Source organism: Oncorhynchus gorbuscha, linkage group LG25, assembly GCF_021184085.1.
Source record: "Oncorhynchus gorbuscha isolate QuinsamMale2020 ecotype Even-year linkage group LG25, OgorEven_v1.0, whole genome shotgun sequence".
NCBI lineage: Eukaryota > Metazoa > Chordata > Actinopteri > Salmoniformes > Salmonidae > Oncorhynchus > Oncorhynchus gorbuscha.
In genome coordinates, this window is record NC_060197.1 from 23,228,990 (window position 1) to 23,249,406 (window position 20,417).

The 20,417-nt window shown below is 42.0% G+C and overlaps 1 protein-coding gene across 3 annotated transcripts; it reads right to left on the reverse strand.

Annotated features, from left to right (window-relative positions):
- Nucleotides 1-33: 33 nt before the first annotated feature.
- On the reverse strand, nucleotides 34-20,005 carry si:dkey-6n21.12 (schwannomin-interacting protein 1). 3 transcript variants are annotated; one of them, XM_046329284.1, is made up of 8 exons: nucleotides 19,468-20,005; nucleotides 19,161-19,218; nucleotides 8,013-8,349; nucleotides 5,758-5,936; nucleotides 3,240-3,333; nucleotides 2,930-3,082; nucleotides 2,581-2,698; nucleotides 34-1,292 (listed from the first exon to the last, which is right to left on the reverse strand). In XM_046329284.1, the coding sequence occupies exons 3-8, from the start codon at nucleotides 8,280-8,282 to the stop codon at nucleotides 1,192-1,194; spliced, it is 915 nt and encodes a 304-aa protein (XP_046185240.1). In that variant the 5' UTR covers nucleotides 8,283-8,349; nucleotides 19,161-19,218; nucleotides 19,468-20,005; the 3' UTR covers nucleotides 34-1,191. The 3 variants fall into 3 exon arrangements, with proteins under 3 accessions (XP_046185240.1, XP_046185239.1, XP_046185241.1); XM_046329283.1 differs by lacking the exon at nucleotides 19,161-19,218 and having other exon boundaries at nucleotides 19,468-19,999; XM_046329285.1 differs by lacking the exon at nucleotides 19,161-19,218 and having other exon boundaries at nucleotides 3,252-3,333; nucleotides 19,468-19,974.
- Nucleotides 20,006-20,417: the final 412 nt, after the last annotated feature.

Genomic DNA, 20,417 nt, shown 5'->3' on the forward strand with positions numbered 1-20,417 from the left:
CAAAGCAGCACTAGCACACCTACACACAATATGTATCCTTGACAACCTGTTTATTTCATGCAAAATTATTGTAGAATAATACAACGTCAACAGTGACGTCAACCTCATGTAACCCGGACAAAATCCCAATGCGCCTTGTGTTGGTGTTTTATGACAACAGTACCAAACGAGTGAGGCTTGGTCAGGCATCTTGTCAGTCGGCTGGTAGGTACATTGTTGTCATATTACAACAGTATACAGGTTAATATAGTATTCCATACCCTTTACTTTTCCTGCTATTTCAGTAGACCCAAGGCATTGAGTTGAGCTGTGCTCACATTACTGTGTCTGTTTGGTTAGTAATGCCCCTTTCTCTGACTGACTCATTCAACGATCATCATACATACATTAAAACATCGACGAGAATAGAAGACATAGCTGTGTCCCGGCAACATAAAAATCAAAACAAACAATGAAACGTGTCCCGGCAACAAGAATTTAAAAAAACAATCGGTAACACTTTATTCAAACTCTACGTCGTAACGCTCAATGACAAGTAATCTTCGGACATTTGTTATGATACCGTATGACGTATAGTTCAAATAATGTGCTACCAAACGATCATTGCATTTCAACAAGTGGATGACAATGGACATTTGAACTAGACTGATCCATGGGTAGCAGCTTATTAATCCCTTATAATATTACCGTTATTTTCCCCCTAAAACACTACAATACAACAACATTAACAGTCCAGACATACACGTTTCCCTTTATAAAAACACAAAAAAACACAGAGCAAAACCGGTTGATATGATGTCATAATAAATGTGAAACTGGGTGTGATGACGTCATTTCAACCGTTTTGCTCACTGGGAAATGAAAACAAAATGCTGTGCAATTCAATCCAAACAAGTATTTAGGAGTGATGCAGTCTCTTCACATTGATATGATTCGTCCATTAATTTCAAGCACCGGTGTCCGTCATGTGACCTGTGACCTGATCTCTGACACCGGGATTCCATTTTATTAGACGATGACCGTAGAACTTAGAATGATTAGAATTATTCTATGGTGATGGGCCTTCTGAAAGTGTCGTCCATAGAGTATATAATACACAAGAGTGGCTTGTCATAGACCTGCATAGCTCTAGATTGTGCTGATAATGGCAGCCATCTTGGTCAGGGTTCTATATGTGATTCTAAGGTGACGTCAGAGTGATGTCATATCCTGTACCTCCAGCAGCATAGCATCCTGTTCTGTCCTCAGCTGGTCCCGAGTCTGAAGATGAACCACCAGCTCTGTGCTAAGGTCTGATGGGCGAGGCACAGAGACACACCCACATGCGCACGGACACACGAACACAAACAAAATGTCAGATCAAACATGTAAGATCAAATGCAGTTGTACAGATCATTTGACAAAGGTGAAAAACAGGTAAAATAATAAGGTTGGTATAACTTATAAATGAAAAAGGTGAAATATAAATTAGCCTATATCTAAAATATACACTGAGTATACAAAACAGGAACACCTTCCTAATATTGAGTTGCACCTGCTTTTGCCCTCAGAACAGTCTCAATTTACATTTAACATTTACATTTAAGTCATTTAGCAGACGCTCTTATCCAGAGCGACTTACAAATTGGTGCATTCACCTTATGACATCCAGTGGAACAGCCACTTTACAATAGTGCATCTAAATATTTTAAGGGGGGGTGAGAAGGATTACTTTATCCTATCCTAAGTATTCCTTAAAGAGGTGGGGTTTCAGGTGTCTCCGGAAGGTGGTGATTGACTCCGCTGTCCTGGCGTCGTGAGGGAGTTTGTTCCACCATTGGGGAGCCAGAGCAGCGAACAGTTTTGACTGGGCTGAGCGGGAACTGTACTTCCTCAGTGGTAGGGAGACGAGCAGGCCAGAGGTGGATGAACGCAGTGCCCTTATTTGGGTGTAGGGCCTGATCAGAGCCTGGAGGTACTGAGGTGCCGTTCCCCTCACAGCTCCGTAGGCAAGCACCATGGTCTTGTAGCGGATGCGAGCTTCAACTGGAAGCCAGTGGAGAGAGCGGAGGAGCGGGGTGACGTGAGAGAACTTGGGAAGGTTGAACACTAGACGGGCTGCGGCGTTCTGGATGAGTTTGTCGGGGCATGAACTCTACATGGTGTCAAAAGCGTTCCATGCTGGCCCATGTTGACTCCAATGCTTCCCACAGTTGTGTGAAGTCGGCTGGATGTCCTTTGGGTGGTGGACCATTCTTCATACACTCTGGAAACTGTTTAGTGTGAAAAACCCAGCAGCGTTGCAGTTCTTGACACTCAAACCATACCCCGTTCAAAGGCACTTAAGTCTTTTGTTTTGCCCATTCACCCTCTGAATGGCCCATATACACAATCTATGTCTCACTTGTCTCAAGGCTTAAAGATCCATCTTTAACCTGTCTTCTCCCCTTCATCTACACTGATTGAGGTTGATTTAACCGGTGACATCAATAAGGGATCATAGCTTTCACCTGGTCAGTCTATGTCATGGAAAGAGCAATGTTTTGTACACTCAGTGTAAATATGCAATATATCCTGTGTAGTATCTAAGTGACCACTCACCTTGTATAGCCTTGTTGAGAGAGTTTTGGTGGGCGTTGAGCTCTTTGAGACTGAAGGCTTGCAGGTCACTTCGGTCCAGCCTTCTATTCTTCAACAGCTGATTACAACAAGCTGGGCTCTGAGACACAGGGGACAGAGTGAAGAACAGAATGTAAGAGAACACCTAATAACAAAACACTGTGCACCCCAAGGGCAGTACTATAACCTCCTTCCTAGCCACTCCTGTAGATATGATGGGTATTGTATCAGATGGCAAGGAGAAGCAAGTGCCTATCCTATAGGAGTGCAGAGGGGGTAGGGGCTAGGAGTTGATTTGGGATTCAGGTCCCTCCTTCCCTCCCGCTCTCACCTCCTGTTTCTGCTCGGTCCTCAGCTTGTTTCTGAGCGCGTTCAGTGCAGCCTTGAAGCCTGATGATTTGCTCTTGGCTGCAGGGAGGGCAGGGAACTTGGGCTGCTGGCGCACCTGCACACTGGAACCGCTCTTACCAACAATTTTGGAATTCTTGAAAGGACCAGAAACAAAACAAAAACGGCATTATGGTTGAGATCTGGAATACAAGAAAACAAGTGTCTTTCACAATTCTATGATATATCCTGCATCACGCTAGCTGTACCACTCTATCTATGACCAGCCTTACCTTTTGAGTGTGTGTGCTTACCTTCACACTAACCTTTTTGCCAGTATCCTCATCTTCTTCTTCGCTTCCGCTGTCATTGATGAAGCACAGCTGGAGGTTCATCTGATTCGAAAGACTGATGAGGAAAACATTTTTTTTGGTTAGTAAGTAGTGAAATGACCCTGGCATTGATACACATGATTACAAGAGAAGGTGGAAAGTTTTAAAGTTCCTCGGCGTACACATCACGGACAAACTGAAATTGTCCACCCACACAGACAGTGTGGTGAAGAAGGCACAAAAGAGGCTGAAGAAATTTGGCTTGTCACCTAAAACCCTCACAAACTTTTACAGTTGCACAATTGAGAGCATACTGTCAGGCTGTATCACCGATTGGTGCGGCAACTGCACCGCCCACGACCGCAGGGCTCTCCAGAGAGTGGTGCGGTCTGCACAATGCATTACTGGGTTCAAACAACCTGCCCTCCAGGACATCTACAGCACCCGATATCACAGGAAGGCCAAAAAGATAATCAAGGACAACAACCACCCGAGCCACTGCCTTCTTCAACCCGCTACCATCCAGAAGGTGAGGTCTGTACAGGTGCATCAAATCTGGGACCGAGAGACTAAAAAACAGCTTCTATCTCAATGCCATCAGCCATGGAATCATGTAGTAACCAAAAAAGTGTTAAACAAATCAAAATATATTTTATATTTGAGATTCTTCAAATAGCCACCCTTTGCCTTGATGACAGCTTTGCACACTCTTGGCATTCTCTCAACCAGCTTGACCTGGAATGCTTTTCCAACCGTCTTGAAGGAGTTCCCACATATGCTGAGCACTTGTTGGCTGCTTTTCCTTCACTTTTTCCGACTCATCCCAAACCATCTCAATTGAGTTGAGGTCGGGGGATTATAGAAGCCAGGTCATCTGATGCAGCACTCCATCACTCTCCTTCTTGGTAAAATACCCCTTACATATCTTGGAGATATGTTGGATCATTGTCCTGTTGAAAAACAAATGATAGTCCCACTAAGCCCAAACTAGATGGCGTATAACTGTAGAATGCTGTGGTAGCCATGCTGGTTAAGTGTCCCTTGAATAAAAAATAAATAAATCACAGACAGTGTCACCAGTAAAGCACCCCCACACCATAACACCTCCTCCTCCATGCTTTACTGTGGGAAACACACATGCGGAGATCATCCGTTCGCACACACTGCGTCTCACAAAGACACGGCGGTTGGAACGAAAAATCTCAAATTTGGACTCAAGAACAAAGGACAAATTTCCACCAGTCTAATGTCCATTGCTCGTGTTTCTTGGCCCAAGCAAGTCTCTTCTCATTATTGGTGTCCTTTAGTAGTGTTTTCTTTTGCAGCAATTTGACCATGAAGGCCTGATTCACGCAGTCTCCTCTGAACAGTTGATGTTGAGATGTGTCTGTTACTTGAACTCTGTGAAGCATTTATTTGGGCTACAATTTCTGAGGCTGGTAACTCTAATGAATATTCTCTGCAGCAGAGGTAACTCTTGGTCTTCCATTCCTGTGGCGGTCCTCATGAGTGCCAGTTTCATCATAGCGCTTGATGATTTTTGCGACTGCACTTGAAGAAACTTTCAAAATTCTTGAAATGTTCCAGATTGACCGACCTTCATATCTTAAAGTAACGATGGACTGTCATTTCTCTTTGCTTATTTGAGCTGTTGTTGACATTATATGGACTTCTGTATACCCCCTTAACTTGTCACAACACAACTGATTGGCTCAAACACATTAAGAAAGAAAGAAATTCCACAAAATAATTTTTAATATTAAGAAGGCACACCTGTTAATTGAAATGCATTCCAGGTGACTACCTCATGAAGCTGGCTGAGAGAATGCCAAGAATGTGCAAAGCTGTCATCAAGGTAAAGGGTGGCTATTTGAATCATCTCAAATATAAAATACATTTTGATTCATTTAACCCTTTCTTGGTTCTACATGATTCTATATGTGTTATTTCATAGAAAATAGTCAAAATAAAGAAAAACCCTCGAATGAGTAGGTGTCCTAAAACTTTTGACCGGTAGTGTATGTATATACTGTTTTTATACCATCTATTGCATCTTGCCTATGCCGCTCTGTCATTGCTCATCTATATATTTATATGTATATATTCTTATTCCATTCCCTTACTTAGATTTGTGTGTATTAGGTAGCTGTTGTGGAATTGTTAGATTACTTGTTAGATATTGCTGCACTGTCGGAACTAGAAGCACAAGCACTTCGCTACACTAGCTATAACATGTGCTAACCATGTGTATGAGACCAATCCATTTCTATTTGATACCACTCCTCCAGGGAGCTAGCTTTCTTGGATGCTTTCTTGGATTATTGACCACAAGGATGTGAGTTCGCTTCTTGCCTCGAACCTTATGCTCCTCCCTTTCATTACACTGGTGTCAGAAGTGGGATTTGTTCATGATTCTATCAGCCTGGGTACTATACTATTTGCACATAATTAACAACACTGTCACAACACAATGTTACGTAGACGACACCGTGCTTCGTACCGCGACGTTAGGGCTGTCACGCGGCTATTGCAGTCCTCCTCGCCTCTGTCCTCCCAGCTCTCCTTACTCTTCCCTTGCTCCCTGTCTCCTGGCCGGTTCATGGACAGCGTCTTCCCTCTCTCTCTCTCCTCCGGCCGGCTTGCTGACAATTTCTTACCTCGTTCAAGGACACTGGAAGACTGGAGATGAATCAGATTTACAGTCGTGAAAAAGTAAGTACACCCTCTGGAAAGTGGTCTATTTTGAATCATTTTTTAAACATATTTGGACACATGGATATTTGAGCTATTTTCCAACCACATTCATTGATAAAGGGAACTCAATTTAACAAATCGCACACCAATAAATGTACTTTGAAAATGTTATGCAACACTCCTCCGTTTGCCTTCACCTAAAATGGCTAAAATTAGGATCAGGCACCAAAACAGGTGCAAATTATTAGGAAATCATTAGAGCACCTTGGGAGAGTCCAGACTTCTATAAAGATTATAAACTCGGTCTGGTTTGGTCTTATGTTGTAACACATCATGCAAAGATCCAAATACCTATCCGAGGCCCCCAGAAGAAAGATGATTGATGCCTGTGAGTCTGCGAGGGGTTACAAATCCATTTCCCAGCAATTCGAAGTACATAGTTCCACTGTCCGACGGATCCACTGTCCGACGGAAAATTCCAGACCACTGGCAATCCACCTAGGACAGGTTGTCCCACCAAATTCACCCCGCGAGCTGACCGAAAGATGCTCATAGAAGTCTCCAAATACCCCAAGGTAACATCAAGGGATCTACAGGCCTCTCTTGCTACAATCAATGTTGAAGTTCATGAGTCAGCTGTCAGAAAGAGACTGCACCATCTTTGCCTACATGGGAGTTCAGGAAGGAAGAAGCCTCTGCTTTCAAAAAAAGAATATCAAGACAAGACTGACATTTTCCAGACAACACCTGGGTAAAGACCAAAACTACTGGAACAATGTGCTCTGGACAGATGAGTCAAAGGTGGAGTTGTTTGGCCGCAATGCCAGACGCCATCTTTGGCAAAAAAAAAAAAAAAACACTGCCTTTGAATAGAAGAACCTCATACCAACCGTAAAGCATGGAGGCGGTGACATTATGGTTTGGGGCTGCTTTGCTGCCTGAGGGCCTGGCCAAGTTGCCATCATTTAGTCAACCATGTATTACATATTGTACCAGAGAATCCTTGAGGAGAATGTGAGGCCATCTGTCAAAAAGCTGAAGCTGAATCGAACATGGATCTTGCAACAGGACAATGATCCAAAACACACAAACTAATCTACAACAGAATGTCTCAAAAAGAAGAAATGGAGGGTTATGGAATCGCCGAGTCAAAGCCGAGCTCTCAATCCTGTCGAAATGTTGTGGGGGGACTTGAAGCGGGTCGTGCATGCCAGAAATCCCTTGAATATAACACAGTTGAAGCAGTACTGTAAAGAAGAGTTGGAAAAAATCCTTCCAGTCGATATGAGAGACTGATAGACAGTTACAAGTAATGGCTACATTAAGTTATTTCAGCCGAAGGGAGCAACACCAGCTACTGAAGCTATGGGTGTACTTATTTTTTCCCACACTATGGAATTACATTTCTGTTGACTTTCAATGAATAAATGATGGCAAAGTATAATCTTTCAGTTTCATTTGTTAAATTAGGTTACCTTTATCTGTCAATAGTGTTGAAGTGAATATTACATATCCATCTGTCCAAATACTTCCTAAAAAGTCAAACTTTCCAGGGGGTGTACTTTTTTTCCCACATGACTGTAGGTAGCACAAGTTATACAGAGCAAGTTATGGAGAGCCTCTCCTGTGTGTAAGTTTAATTGTTTTTTTAATGAGCTGCCTTATTGGCCAGGTCTCCCTTGTAAAAGAGGTATTCTGACCTCAATGGGACTTCCTGGATAAATAAAGGTTAAAATGATAATGGATTTTTTTTTAAAGTTAATATTGTTTTGCAGTGCTGTGTAGTCTCTTTCAACACAACACTAGCCACTGAATAGAGCAGGTGCCTGACATTGCATTCAGGCACCATGTTTTTTGTACAACACTGTGTCCCTGACAGATGCACACTTCTCTCCCATAAATAGACAACTGTGTCACCTGTCCACATCCATAAGTAACAGACAGCATTCAACTATGACCCTTTACCTTTGTTCTTTCTTCTCACTCCTCTCCCCTTCCCCCTCTACTCTCCACTACCTGTCCAAAAACACCTGTCCCCAGCACTCAACTGTGACCTCTGACCTTTGTTTTCTTCTCTCTCTTCTCCTCTTCCTGTTTCTCCAGCTCTGCGATGCGAAGGCTCAGCGCCTCCCAATGCATTATGGGTAGGCCCAGGTCATCCTCTCCGTATGAGCCCTCCTGCCACACCAACGCAGCTCCCTCCGCATCTTCATCATCATCCTCTTCATCATCTTCCTCTTCAGCCTCGTCGCTCTGTTTCTCCTCTTCCTCCGTCTCGTCGCTCTCTTTCTCCTCTCCCTGCTCCCTCTCTCTCTCCTTCTCTCCCTCCATCTCTTGTGTCAGTAGGAGAGAGTGCCAGCGTGGGTAGACTTCACTGCGCTCTGGGTTGGAGGGTTGTCTAAGATAAAGATTATATAGTTGTCTATTAATACATAATAAACACGTTATAAAGAACTATAGAAACCTACTGGTTACTAAGCTGTTATAACACCTATATTACACTACTTGGTGGTAGGCCGTGCTTAATTTGTAAATCAGGAGGTGCTGGAACCAAAAAAAAACCTGGGGAGCTCTGTGGTCCTTCTGTGCTCAGTTGGTAGAGCAGACAGGGTAGGGGTGACCTGGGGAGCTCTGAGGTACTGAAAAAAAAAAAAAAATCACCTTTATAATAAAGCATTTCATGCATATCATCACATTTGCGTAGTGACACAAAGCAGTAGAGTAGAGGCACTTACAGAAGTTGCACACATGGGGAAAAATGGGGTCCGGGGAAAATGTGGTATTTTATAAACGCATTTCATGCAATTCTAAATCATTTTACATGATTGGAGACATTTGCAGAATTTTTTAAAGACGATAGAAATGATCGAAATGACAGTCTACTTTGACACTGACAAACAGAGAATCTGAGATCAATAAAAATGACCTTAAATCCATCAGATGAATGGTCAGATGAAGCAGATGCTAAACTACAGGACTGTTTTGCTAGCACAGACTGGAATATGTTCTGGGATTCCTCCAATGGCAATGAGGAGCATCTGTCATTGGCTTCATAAATAAGTGCATCGATGACGTCGTCCCCATAGTGACCGTACGTACATAACCCAACCAGAAACCATGAATTACAGGCAGCATCCGCACTGAGCTAAAGGCTAGAGCTGCCGCTTCAAGGAGCGGGACTCTAACCCGGAAGCTTATACGAAATCCCGCTATGCCCTCAGACGAACCATCAAACAAGCAAAGCGTCAATACAGGACTAAGATCGAATAGTACTACACCGGCTCTGACGCTCGTAGGATGTGGCAGGGTCTGCAAACCATTATAGTGACATGAGCCTACCGGACGAGCTAAATTACTTATATGCTCGCTTCGAGGCAAATAACACTGAAACATGCATGAGAGCACCAGCTGTACTGGAAGACTGTGTGATCATGCTCTCCGCAGCCGATATGAGTAAGACCTTTAGACAGGTCAACATTCACAAGGCCGCAGGGCCAGACGGATTACCAGGAAGTGTACTGCAAGCATGACCTGACCATCTAGCAAGTCTCTTCACTGACATTTTCAACCTCTCCCTGTTCGAGTCTGTAATACCAGCATGTTTTAAGCAGACCACCATAGTGCCTGTGCCCAAGAACACTAAGGTAACCTGTCTAAATGACTACCGACCCATAGCACTCACATCTGTAGCCATGAAGTGCTTTGAAAGGCTGGTCATGGCTCACATCAACATTATTATCCCAGAAACACTAGACCCACTCCAATTTGCATACCGCCCCAACAGATCCACAGATGATGCAGTCTCTATTGTACTCCAAACGGCCCTTTCCCACCTGGACAAAAGGAACACCTATGTGAGAATGCTATTCATTGACTACAGCTCAGCGTTCAACACCATAGTGCCCTCAAAGCTCATCAATAAGTTAAGGACCATGGGACTAAACACCTCCCTCTGCAACTGGATCCTGGACTTCCTGATGGGCCGCCCCCAGGTGGTAAGGGTAGGTAACAACACTGTGCTCAGCCCCCTTCTGTACTACCGTTCACTCATGACTGCACGGCCAGGCACGACTCCAACACATCATTAAATTTGCCGATGATCACCGACAACAACAAGACAACCTATAGGGAGGTCAGAAACCTGGCCGTGTGGTGCCAGGACAACAACTTCTCCCTCAACGTGATCAAGACAAAGGAGATGATTGTGGATTACAGGTAAGGAGGACCGAGCATGCCCTCATTCTCATCGACGGGGCTGCAGTGGAGCAGATTGAGAGCTTCAAGTTCACTTCACTGCCACTCTCTGTTGTCATCTATGCATAGTCACTTTAATTAACTCTACCTACATGTACATACTACCTCAACTAACCGGCACCCCCTCTATATATTGTTATTTTTACTGCTCCTCTTTAATTACTTCTTACTTTTATCTCTTATTCTTATCCATATTGTTTTAAACTGCACTGTAGGTTAGGAGCTCGTAAGTACACATTTCACTGTAAGGTCTACTTCGGCAAATCTGACAAAAAATTTGATTTGATTTGATTTGATCAACAGCATAGGCCTACTTGTGTGGAGACACATATTGTAGGCTACAATATGAGGATTAAATTATAGTCCTAAAAATGCTATTCAGTTTCACTCACTCACCCAATGATGCGCAGTTCACTCACCGGTGATGGCCGATACGTTTGTGCCAAAAGCCTACAGTGCATTCGGAATGGATTCAGACCCCTTGACTTTTTCCACATTTTGTTACGTTACAGTCTTTTTCTAAAATTGAATAAAACATTTTTTTCCCCCTCATCAATCTACACACAACACCCCATAATGACCAATCATATACAGGTTTTTAGAGATTTTAGCAAATGTATTAAAAATAAAGAACTGAAATGCCTTATTTACATAAGTATTCAGAGCCTTAACTATGAGATTGGAAATTGAGGTCAGGTACATCCTGTTTCCATTGATCATCATTAACATGTTTCAACGACTTGATTGGAGTCCACTTGTGGTTAATTCCGTTGATTTGACATGATTTGGAAATGCACACACCTGTCTATATCAGGTCCCACAGTTGACAGTGCATGTCAGAGCAAAAACCAAGCCATGATGTCGAAGAAATTGTCTGTAGAGCTCCGAGACAGGATTGTGTCGAGACACAGATCTGGGGAAGGGTACCAAAGCATTTCTGCAGCATTGAAGGTCCCCAAGAACACAGTGGCCTCCATCATTCTTAAATGGAAGAAGGAGGGAACCCCCAAGACTCTTTCTAGAGCTGGCTTCCCGGCTAAACTGAGCAATTCGGGGAGTAGGACCTTGGTCAGGGAGGTGACCAAGAACCCGATGGTCACTCTGACAGAGTGCCAGAGTTCCTCTGTGGCGATGGGAGAAACTTCCAGAAGGACGACCATCTGGAGGAAACCTGGCACCATCCCTATGGTGAAGCATGGTGGTGGCATCATCATACTGTGGGGATGTTTTTCAGTGGCAGGGACCGGAAGACTAGTCAGGATTGCGGGTGAAAGATGAACGAAACAAAGTACATCGAGATCCTTGATGAAAACCTGCCCCAGAGTGCTCAGAACCTCAGACTGGGGCGAAGGTTCACCTTCCACCAGGACAACGACCCTAAGAACACAGCTAGACAACGAGACAAGTCTCTGAATGTCAAGACAAGTCTCTGAATGTCCTTGAGTGTCCCAGCCAGAACCTGGACTTGAACCTGATCAAACATCTCTGTAGAGACCAGTGGCGATTTTAGCATGTACATTTAGGTGGGACAAAACCAAAAAAACATGTGGGATGCATGCCAGCAAAGCCACTACACAACACACCACTAAACAGTACATTAATTACACTATAACGGTGACAAACGGTTCCCACAAACTGTTGGGGCCAACAGCAGAGTCCCAACACCTTACCACTGCTACACCTGGCTTTCAGCGGAGCCTTTTCTGGCAGCGAAACAGTTCATTCAGCCTCATTTACTGCATTTATAAAACATAGCTGATATGCCTGACGTGCTTAAACAAATGTGGTTTCTACTGACAATTGAAATGTACAAACTATGGCATAAGGGAAAGTCAAGCGGATAAGAGGCAATCCGTAATTTCGATTAAGACATTAATGAGCGAGCGACGGTTGCTTTGTAACGCTTGCAGTTAGTCACTGATTCTTTCCAAACCACTTATTGTTTAATTTGCAATTTCCAACTTGTTGTGTAATGTGTATGTCCAATGGCCGATGAGCACAGATACATTTTATCTATAATTTCTCTATAATTTCTCTTCATTATTTATCTTCATATGACAAGGATTAAAAAGGATTTGTCAGTAGATTGTCGACTTGATTCATGTTGATAACTGCTAGCTAATATTTTGAAAGTAAGATTTTGACATGTTCAGTCCAATCAAAGCTTCTGTACATATAACGTGATTTGACGTAATTTTATCTGTGGCCAATGACCTTGAGCCTTCTTGGAATGGCTCTTCTAATGTAACTCTATAGCAGGACCCAAAGGGCTTAAATGTTCGATGTCTACCCTTACTAAGGAATTAGATTTGGCCTGTGAAGTAGTGTCCCCATGAGTGACAGAACACTGAGCCAATCATGGCGCAATGCTCCTATTTTCTGCTGGCTTGCCCCACCACCACAGAAAACCCCGAGCTAGGCTGAAACACCTGAATTTTGGAGCTGCTTACTCAAGAAAACAAAAAAGAGACCATGTTTGTATGTGGCTTTATTAACTTAATGATATATATTTATTTTTACATTGTTTGCAAACTGATATGACACGTACTAATGCCAAAATAACATGCAAAATAGGCAAGCCCCACAAAAAAATGTGGAGTCCCACCTGCCCTGAATGATGGGTTGCCACTGGTAGAGACCTGACTCTCCCCAACCAACTTGACAGAGCTTGAGAGGATCTGCAGAGAAGAATGGGAGAAACTCCCCAAATACATGTGTGCTAAGCTTGTAGCGTCATACCCAAGAAGCCTCTAGGCTGTAATTGCTGCCAAATGTGCTTCAACAAAGTACTGAGTAAAGCACATATGTCAGAGTCAAGGCCCGCGGGCCACATCCGGCCCGCGAGAAGGTTTTTTACGGCCCCTGGGATGATCTTGATTTGTTATTAGAACCGGCCCGCAGACCGCAGCAAGCCGGCAGCCCGCAGATCTTTTACACGCACCAATACTACATTTCCCACAATGCAACGGTGACGCACCGAGCAGTAGGCTGCTTCATTTCAATATTTATTGGCACAGCAGTTGTCAGCATCACAGTAAAATTAACTTTCAGATACCCATCAAAAATGGCAAAACGGAAGGTGGACACTGAGAACCGGGGGGTTTCAAACAAGGTGGGAGTCGGAGTATTTGTTCACGGAGGTAGCTGGAAAACCTGTGTGTCTTCTGTGTGGAGAAAGTGTGGCGGTACTGAAAGAGTATAATCTGAGACAACATTATGAAACGAAACACGCGGACAAAAACAAGAATATGGACATGGAACAAAGGCTACAAAAGGCAGAGGAATTAAAACGAGGCCTCAAATCAGGCTGCCAGGCTGCTGTCAAGGCCAGTTTTATTTTGGCAGAAGAGATCGCTAAATCAGCCCGGCCATTTACGGAGGGGGATTTCATCAAAAACTGCATGATTAAAGTTTGTGACGAAGTTTGCCCAGAAAAAAGGCAACTCTTTTTAAATGTGAGTCTGAGCAGAAACACCATTGCCGAGAGAGTAGACCAGTTGTCCATCAATCTAAAAGAGCAGCTTGTGAAAAAGGGAAAAGATTTCATTGCATATTCCTTGGCTGTGGATGAGAGCACCGACATTTCTGACATTGCCCAGTTGTCAATTTTCATCCGCGGAGTGGACTCCAGCCTAAGCGTGACAGAGGAGTTTTTGGCTTTACGTCCTATGCATGGCACAACTACGGGGCATGATTTGTATGAAGAGGTGTCAAGATGTGTAAATGAGATGGAGCTGCCTTGGGAAAAACTCGTGGGTTTGACAACCGACGGAGCACCTGCGATGTGTGGACACAGGAGCGGACTGGTGGCAAAGATACGGGAAAAGATGCAAGAGGAAAACGCGACAGGTGAGCTGACAGCTTATCATTGTATCATACACCAGGAAGCGTTGTGCGGTAAAGCCTTGAAAATGGAGCATGTAATGAGCATCATCACGCGCACAGTTAACTTTATCAGAGCCAAAGGTTTGAATCACCGCCAGTTCAAGGCATTTCTGACGGAGTTAGAAACGGAGCATGGTGATTTGCCTTATCACACAGAGGTGCGATGGCTAAGCCAGGGAAAGGTGCTTCAAAGATGTTTCGAGCTTCGTGAGGAGATTTGTCTGTTCTTGGACAGCAAAGGGAAAGACACAACACAACTCCGAGACGAAATGTTTCTGTGTGAAATGGCTTTTCTGTGTGACATTACGAGTCATCTGAATGCAATGAACTTGCAGCTGCAGGGTCGGGATCGTGTCATCTCTGATATGTACAGTACAGTGAAGGCATTTAAAACCAAACTGACTCTGTGGGAGACGCAGATGCGGAAAGAAAATTTGAGCCACTTTCCCAGCTGCCAGACCATGAAAGAGAAGCTCTCTACCAGTGCGTTCCAGAGCGCACAGTTGGCTGATAAAATAGGTATGCTTGCCGCTGACTTTCGACGCCGATTTGCTGACTTTGAAGCACAAAAAAGCAGGTTGGAACTGCTCGGTAACCCATTTGCTGTTGACGTGGAAAGCTCACCACCAAACCTCCAAATGGAGTTGATTGACCTCCAATGCAATGATGCACTGAGGGCAAAATATGCGGCAGTGGGTGCTGCGGAGTTCGCCCGTTTCCTCCCGACACAATGCCCCAGCTGCGCATCCAGGCTGCTCAAACGTTGTCTATGTTTGGCAGCACATACCTGTGTGAACAACTGTTTTCTTTGATGAACTTGAACAAAACATCACACAGAAGTCGACTTACTGCTGAACACCTCCACTCAATTCTGAGGATTTCCTCAGCTCAGAGCCTTACCCCGAACATTGATGAACTTGTGGAAAAGATGGGACACCACCAAGTATCACCCTCAACCTCAAACAAGTGAACATTACTGTGCAATCACATATTTAGAGTTTTTACTCAGTTCAAGTTTAAAAGTTAAAGTTTAATATTTGTTTTCACTGCATGTTACTTCTCCTTAAACAAAGTGTTGTTTTTGATTAATAGATTTTTGCACTTTATTTTATTGTATTTCAATCCAATTATATTTTAAAAATATTTCAGTTGAGTGGATGATAGAAAATTGCTATTATTGTTTTTTTCTTTGAAGTAAATTTAGCCCACTTTTGCTAAAATAGAAAATATAGGCTACTGATGGTGCCTTGAATACCGGTTTCTTTCATTTAATGTTCATGTTATGGGGATTTTTATATAAAGGAAATTTGTCTTTTGTGTCTGTTGAAAATTAAAGATTACTGACAGAGCCATAAGAAAATATTGCTTTATTTATCTGATCATATTGGAATATATTTGTTAGGTTTTCAGTAGGTTCAATTAGGTTCACTAGACTATATGCGTCATTTAAAAATTTTTCAATGAACATTCGAACAGTCCGGCCCTCGGCTTGTAGCTAAATTTTTTTATTTGGCCCTCCGTCCATTTGACTTTGACACCCCTGGAGTAAAGGGTTTGAATACATATGTAAATGTGATATTTATATTTTATATTTGTAATTAATTTGCAAAATATTCTAAAAACCTGTTTTTGCCTTGTCATTATTTTTTTATGGTTTTTATTTACCTAGGCAAGTCAGTTAAGAACACATTCTTATTTACAATGACAGCCTAGGAACAGTTGGCAAACTGCCTTGTTCAGGGGCAGAACGACAGAGTTGTCAGCTCTGGGATTCAATCTAGCAACCTTCCGGTTACTGGCCCAACACTCTAACCACTAGGCTACCTGCAACCCCAATATTATGTGGTATTGTGTGTTAGATTGATGAGGGAAAAAACCATTTAATAAATGTTAGAATAAGTATGTAACGTAATTTATTTATTTTTTAAGTCAAGGGGTCTGAATACTTTCCGAATACACTGTATATGTCACTCGTTTTACTTTGTAAAACAATATTTGGAAGTTCATCAAATATTTTGTTAGGCTAGAGCAGACAGATTAGAGACTTCTCTTTTCAGCAGGAGCCATTTGGTTTCCAACCTGTGTTTTCCTGCAAATGTATTTGAAATATTGCGAAAGGCCTGTTTTGTCTGCATGCTGTTCACTGACAGATTTACTGCATGTTCCTGACTCTATTGTTATTGGGCTACACACAATCCACAGCTAGTCTATTTTTTAAAAGACGCTATTGTCCTCTGTGGCTAAATGACGGGCATTTTCATGGTGTAGTAGGCTATTCTGAATTATTTCATTATTTCCATTGAACAGACAGCAGTTATTCTATAACTTTGGCAAATGTATTTCAATTTATCAGGGGCAGTGGTGGAAAAAGCCCACAATTGTCATACTTGAGTAAAAGTAAAGATACCTTAATAGAAGTAAAAAAAAAGTGAAAGTCACCCAGTAAAATACTACTTGAGTGAAAGTCTAAAAGTATTTGGTTTTAAATATACTTAAGTATCAAGAAGTAAATGTAATTGCAAAAATGTGTACATTATTTTCTTTAGGAATGCAGTGAAGTTAAAAGTAAAAGTTGTCAAAAATATACATAGTAAAGTAAAGTACTGATACTCCAAAAACGACTTAACTTCTTATGGCTGGGGGGCAGTATTGAGTAGCTTGGATGAATAAGGTGCCCAGAGTAAACTGCCTGCTACTCAGGCCCAGAAGCTAAGATATGCATATTATTAGTTGGATAGAAAACACTCTGAAAACGCTCCCGTGAGAGTGACCTGTGTTCCATTGCATTTCTGAAGACAAAGGAATTGTCCGGTTGGAATATTATTGAAGATTTATGTTAAAAACATCCTAAAGATTAATTCTATACATCTTTTGACATGTTTCTACGAACTGTAATGGAACTTTTTGAGTTTTCGTCTGGACCTAGTACTCGTGCATAATGAATTTGGATTTGTGAACTAAACGCACGAACACAAAGGAGGTATTTGGACATAGTGTCACGACTTCTGCCGAAGTCGTTGCCTCTCACCGGTCTTCTAGCCATCATTGATCCTTTTTTTTCCATTTTTCCATTGGTTTTGTCCTGTCTTCCCACACACCTGTTTTCTATCCCATTCATTAACTGTTGTGTATTTAACCCTCTGTTTCCCCTCATGTCTTTGTCAGAGATTGTTTTATTGTCAGTGTAGTGTGATTGTTGTATTAGGTGAGCGTCGGGTCCTCGTACCCATGTTTGTTTGTTTATGTACGTTTAGTGTTATGGAGCACACTCTGTGGACTTTATTAAAAGACTCCATTTTACACTCAATTTGACTCTCCTGCGCCTGACTTCCCTGCCACCTATTACACCTATGCATGACACAGATTATGGACTTTACAAAACAAACATTTATTGTGGAGCTGGGATTCCTGTGAATGCATTCTGATGAAGATCATCAAAGGTAAATTAATATTTAGAATGCTATTTCTGACTAATGTTGACTCCACAACATGGTGGGTATCTGTATGGCTTGTTTTTGTGTCTGAGCGCTATACTCAGATTATTGCATGGTGTTGGCTTTTTCCATAAAGTTTTTAAAAAATCTGACACAGCGATTGCATTAACAAGAAGTATATCTATAATTCCACGCATAACACTTGTATCTTTTATCAATGTTTATTATGAGTATTTTTGTAAATTAATGTGGCTCTCTGCAAAATCACAGGATGTTTTGGAAGCAAAACATTACTGAACATAACGCTCCAATGTAAACTGAGATGTTTTGATATAAATAGGAAATGTATCGAGCAAAACATATGTATTGTGTAACATGAAGTCCTATGAGTGTTATCTGATGAACATCATCAAAGGTTAGTGATTAATTTTATCTCCATTTCTGCTTTTTGTGACTCCTCTCTTTGGCTGGAAAAATGGCTGTTTTTCTGTGACTAGGTGCTGACCTAACATAATAATTTGGTTTGCTTTCGTCATAAAGCCTTTTTGGGACTAACAACACCTTACACCTTTATCTTTAAAATGGTGTATAATACATGTATGTTTGAGGAATTTTAATTATGAGATTTCTGTTGTTTGAATTTGGCGCCCTGCACTTTCATTGTGCTGTTGTCATATCGATCCTGTTAACGGGATTTCAGCCGTAAGAAGTTTAAATAGTACTTTAAAGTATTTTTTCCTAAGTACTTTTTACACCACTGATCATGGGTGCCTGTCACGACTTCCAGGTGTGTACAGTCAAGACATAACAAATGGAAAAAATAAACATGGATCTGTGGCAGCGAGAAAGCCGGTGAGGACGACCACCGAACGCCGCCGGAACAAGAAGAGGCACCAACTTCGGCGGTCGTCCTCACCGGCTTTCTCGCTGCCACAGATCCATGTTTCTTTTTTCCATTTGTTATGTCTTGATTGTACACACCTGGATCCCATTACGTTATTATTGTTTCCCTATGTAACCCTTTGGTTCTCATTACGTTTTGTGCGTGATTGTTCCTGGTCTTGTGTTAGTCTTTTGTGTTAGGGCTTGTTATCCCTGCATGGATTTATTTGGCCGAGTAAAGTACGTTATTTCACTCAGTTCTGTGTCCTGCGCCTGACTCCGTCCTCACCTCTGCACAACTGACACATGACAGTGCCTCAGCTCCCCCAGAACCCTTTGCGCTATGATTAACGAAGAGGGAACTCGAATGAACTTTGAACGCTTTTAATTATATTTTTTACATCGCAAAAAGTTACTTATTTTTCATGACACAAGATGTACCGGATCCGGCCAAATACGTTCCGGAATAAAACAGTCAAACGGAGGTGATCCTGTTCCGGCAGGATCCGGCTAAAATTAAGCACTGGTAGGCCTTCGACTTCAATTATATGCAGGGAGAACATTTTACTTTAAAGAAGCCATCCACATTATTCAAATGATTATATTTTGGGACGAATTGAAGTTGAGTTCAAAAGAGAGTTTCAGAAAGTTTTTTTGTTAAACGGTAAGGTAACACATGGAATACCTGGAAACAGAATTTAGAGCGTTTCAACTTTATAATGTACCAGTGTAAGTAACTTACAGCCTCACTTACCAGTGGGTCTATGTGGCCATCCAAACTGCACTCTGAAATGTGTATAGATCAAGACAGACTGCAGAATATAATTGAAATAGAAAATAAAGACAGTTACGTAAACGCTGTTAGGGAAAATAGTTTGAGACTGATTGATGTACGCCATAGTAACAGTAGCCTATATAGTGATAATAGGCCCAAGATGTAGCCTAGAGAAGAAGCGAAGTAAAACACACGTGACACGTATCAATAGTTGTAGCCTATAAGCATAATGTTTAGTTAGTCAGTGGTTGATCGTGTAACCCAATAGCTATTTGGAATCGCTTACCAATTTCCCAGGGGAGTAGAAATCACAGCTTCTTGCGCTGTCAAACCGGGGGAGAGGATTCTTGTGTCCACATAACTTTCCCTTCTTCCTTGAGCGAAAACTCTTCCTAGTTTCCCTTTATTCTCCTTCCTTCTTCCTGAGTTTCCACACTTTTTTTCATTCCCCGTTCCTTTATCTCAACTTCTCGCTCACTGTAACGGGAGAAGGGTGTTGAACTGCAAGATTATGGGAAGCTTGTTTACGCGGCTTTGAAGTTACAACCAGTGGCAAATGTACTTTAGTAGCCTAATGTTATAGCTGGTTAGTAGCCGAGCATCTCCAAGAAATCCACGAATTCTTGCGCCAAAACAATCGAAACAAAAGCGTAAACCTTCAGGAATTTCACGGCTTTTCAGTAGGGACATAGAGAGGAGGGGTGGAGAGAGACGGGCTGAATAAGTAACGAAAATTGCCAGGTGTCGTATTTCAGTTTTCTAACAGACTACTGAAATTCAAATGGTAGAAGAAATTAGGATTTGATTCTGTAAGTTTTAATTCTGATTGATAGGGAGATGATTACTAAGAATACAATTCACGATGTTAGTAAGCCTAAATAAAGTTATGTTCCCCCTTGTGTTTGTAGTATTTGGGACTAGTATTCTGCCAGCAGCACAAATAATAACGTCACCCTGTATGGTAATCAGTAATCCTTAAAAATAAAAGCCCTCATTTCTAAACCTTGCAATGTGGATAACTCATTCAAAATATATTACATTAGAATCCATGTATATTTGTATTGATCTTATGAACAAATGCAATACATTATTTATGGAAACAATTACAAATGTGCTTCTAAATTTTTTTAAAGATACTGTCAAGTCTATGTTCAGACTGGTATGTTCACAATATTGGGTTGTAGAGCAAAAATGATTATATGTGCAGATGTAAAAGTGGGGCTGGGAATACTCAGT

Coding starts and splice junctions, on each gene's coding strand:
- si:dkey-6n21.12 (XM_046329284.1), bottom strand. CDS start 8,282: ATGGAGGGAGAGAAGGAGAGAGAGAGGGAGCAGGGAGAGGAGAAAGAG. Junction 5,937..8,012: donor AGAGAGAGAAGAAAACAAAG/GTCAGAGGTCAC, acceptor ATTCATCTCCAG/TCTTCCAGTGTCCTTGAACG. Junction 3,334..5,757: donor GTGACAGCCCTAACGTCGCG/GTACGAAGCACG, acceptor TTTCCTCATCAG/TCTTTCGAATCAGATGAACC.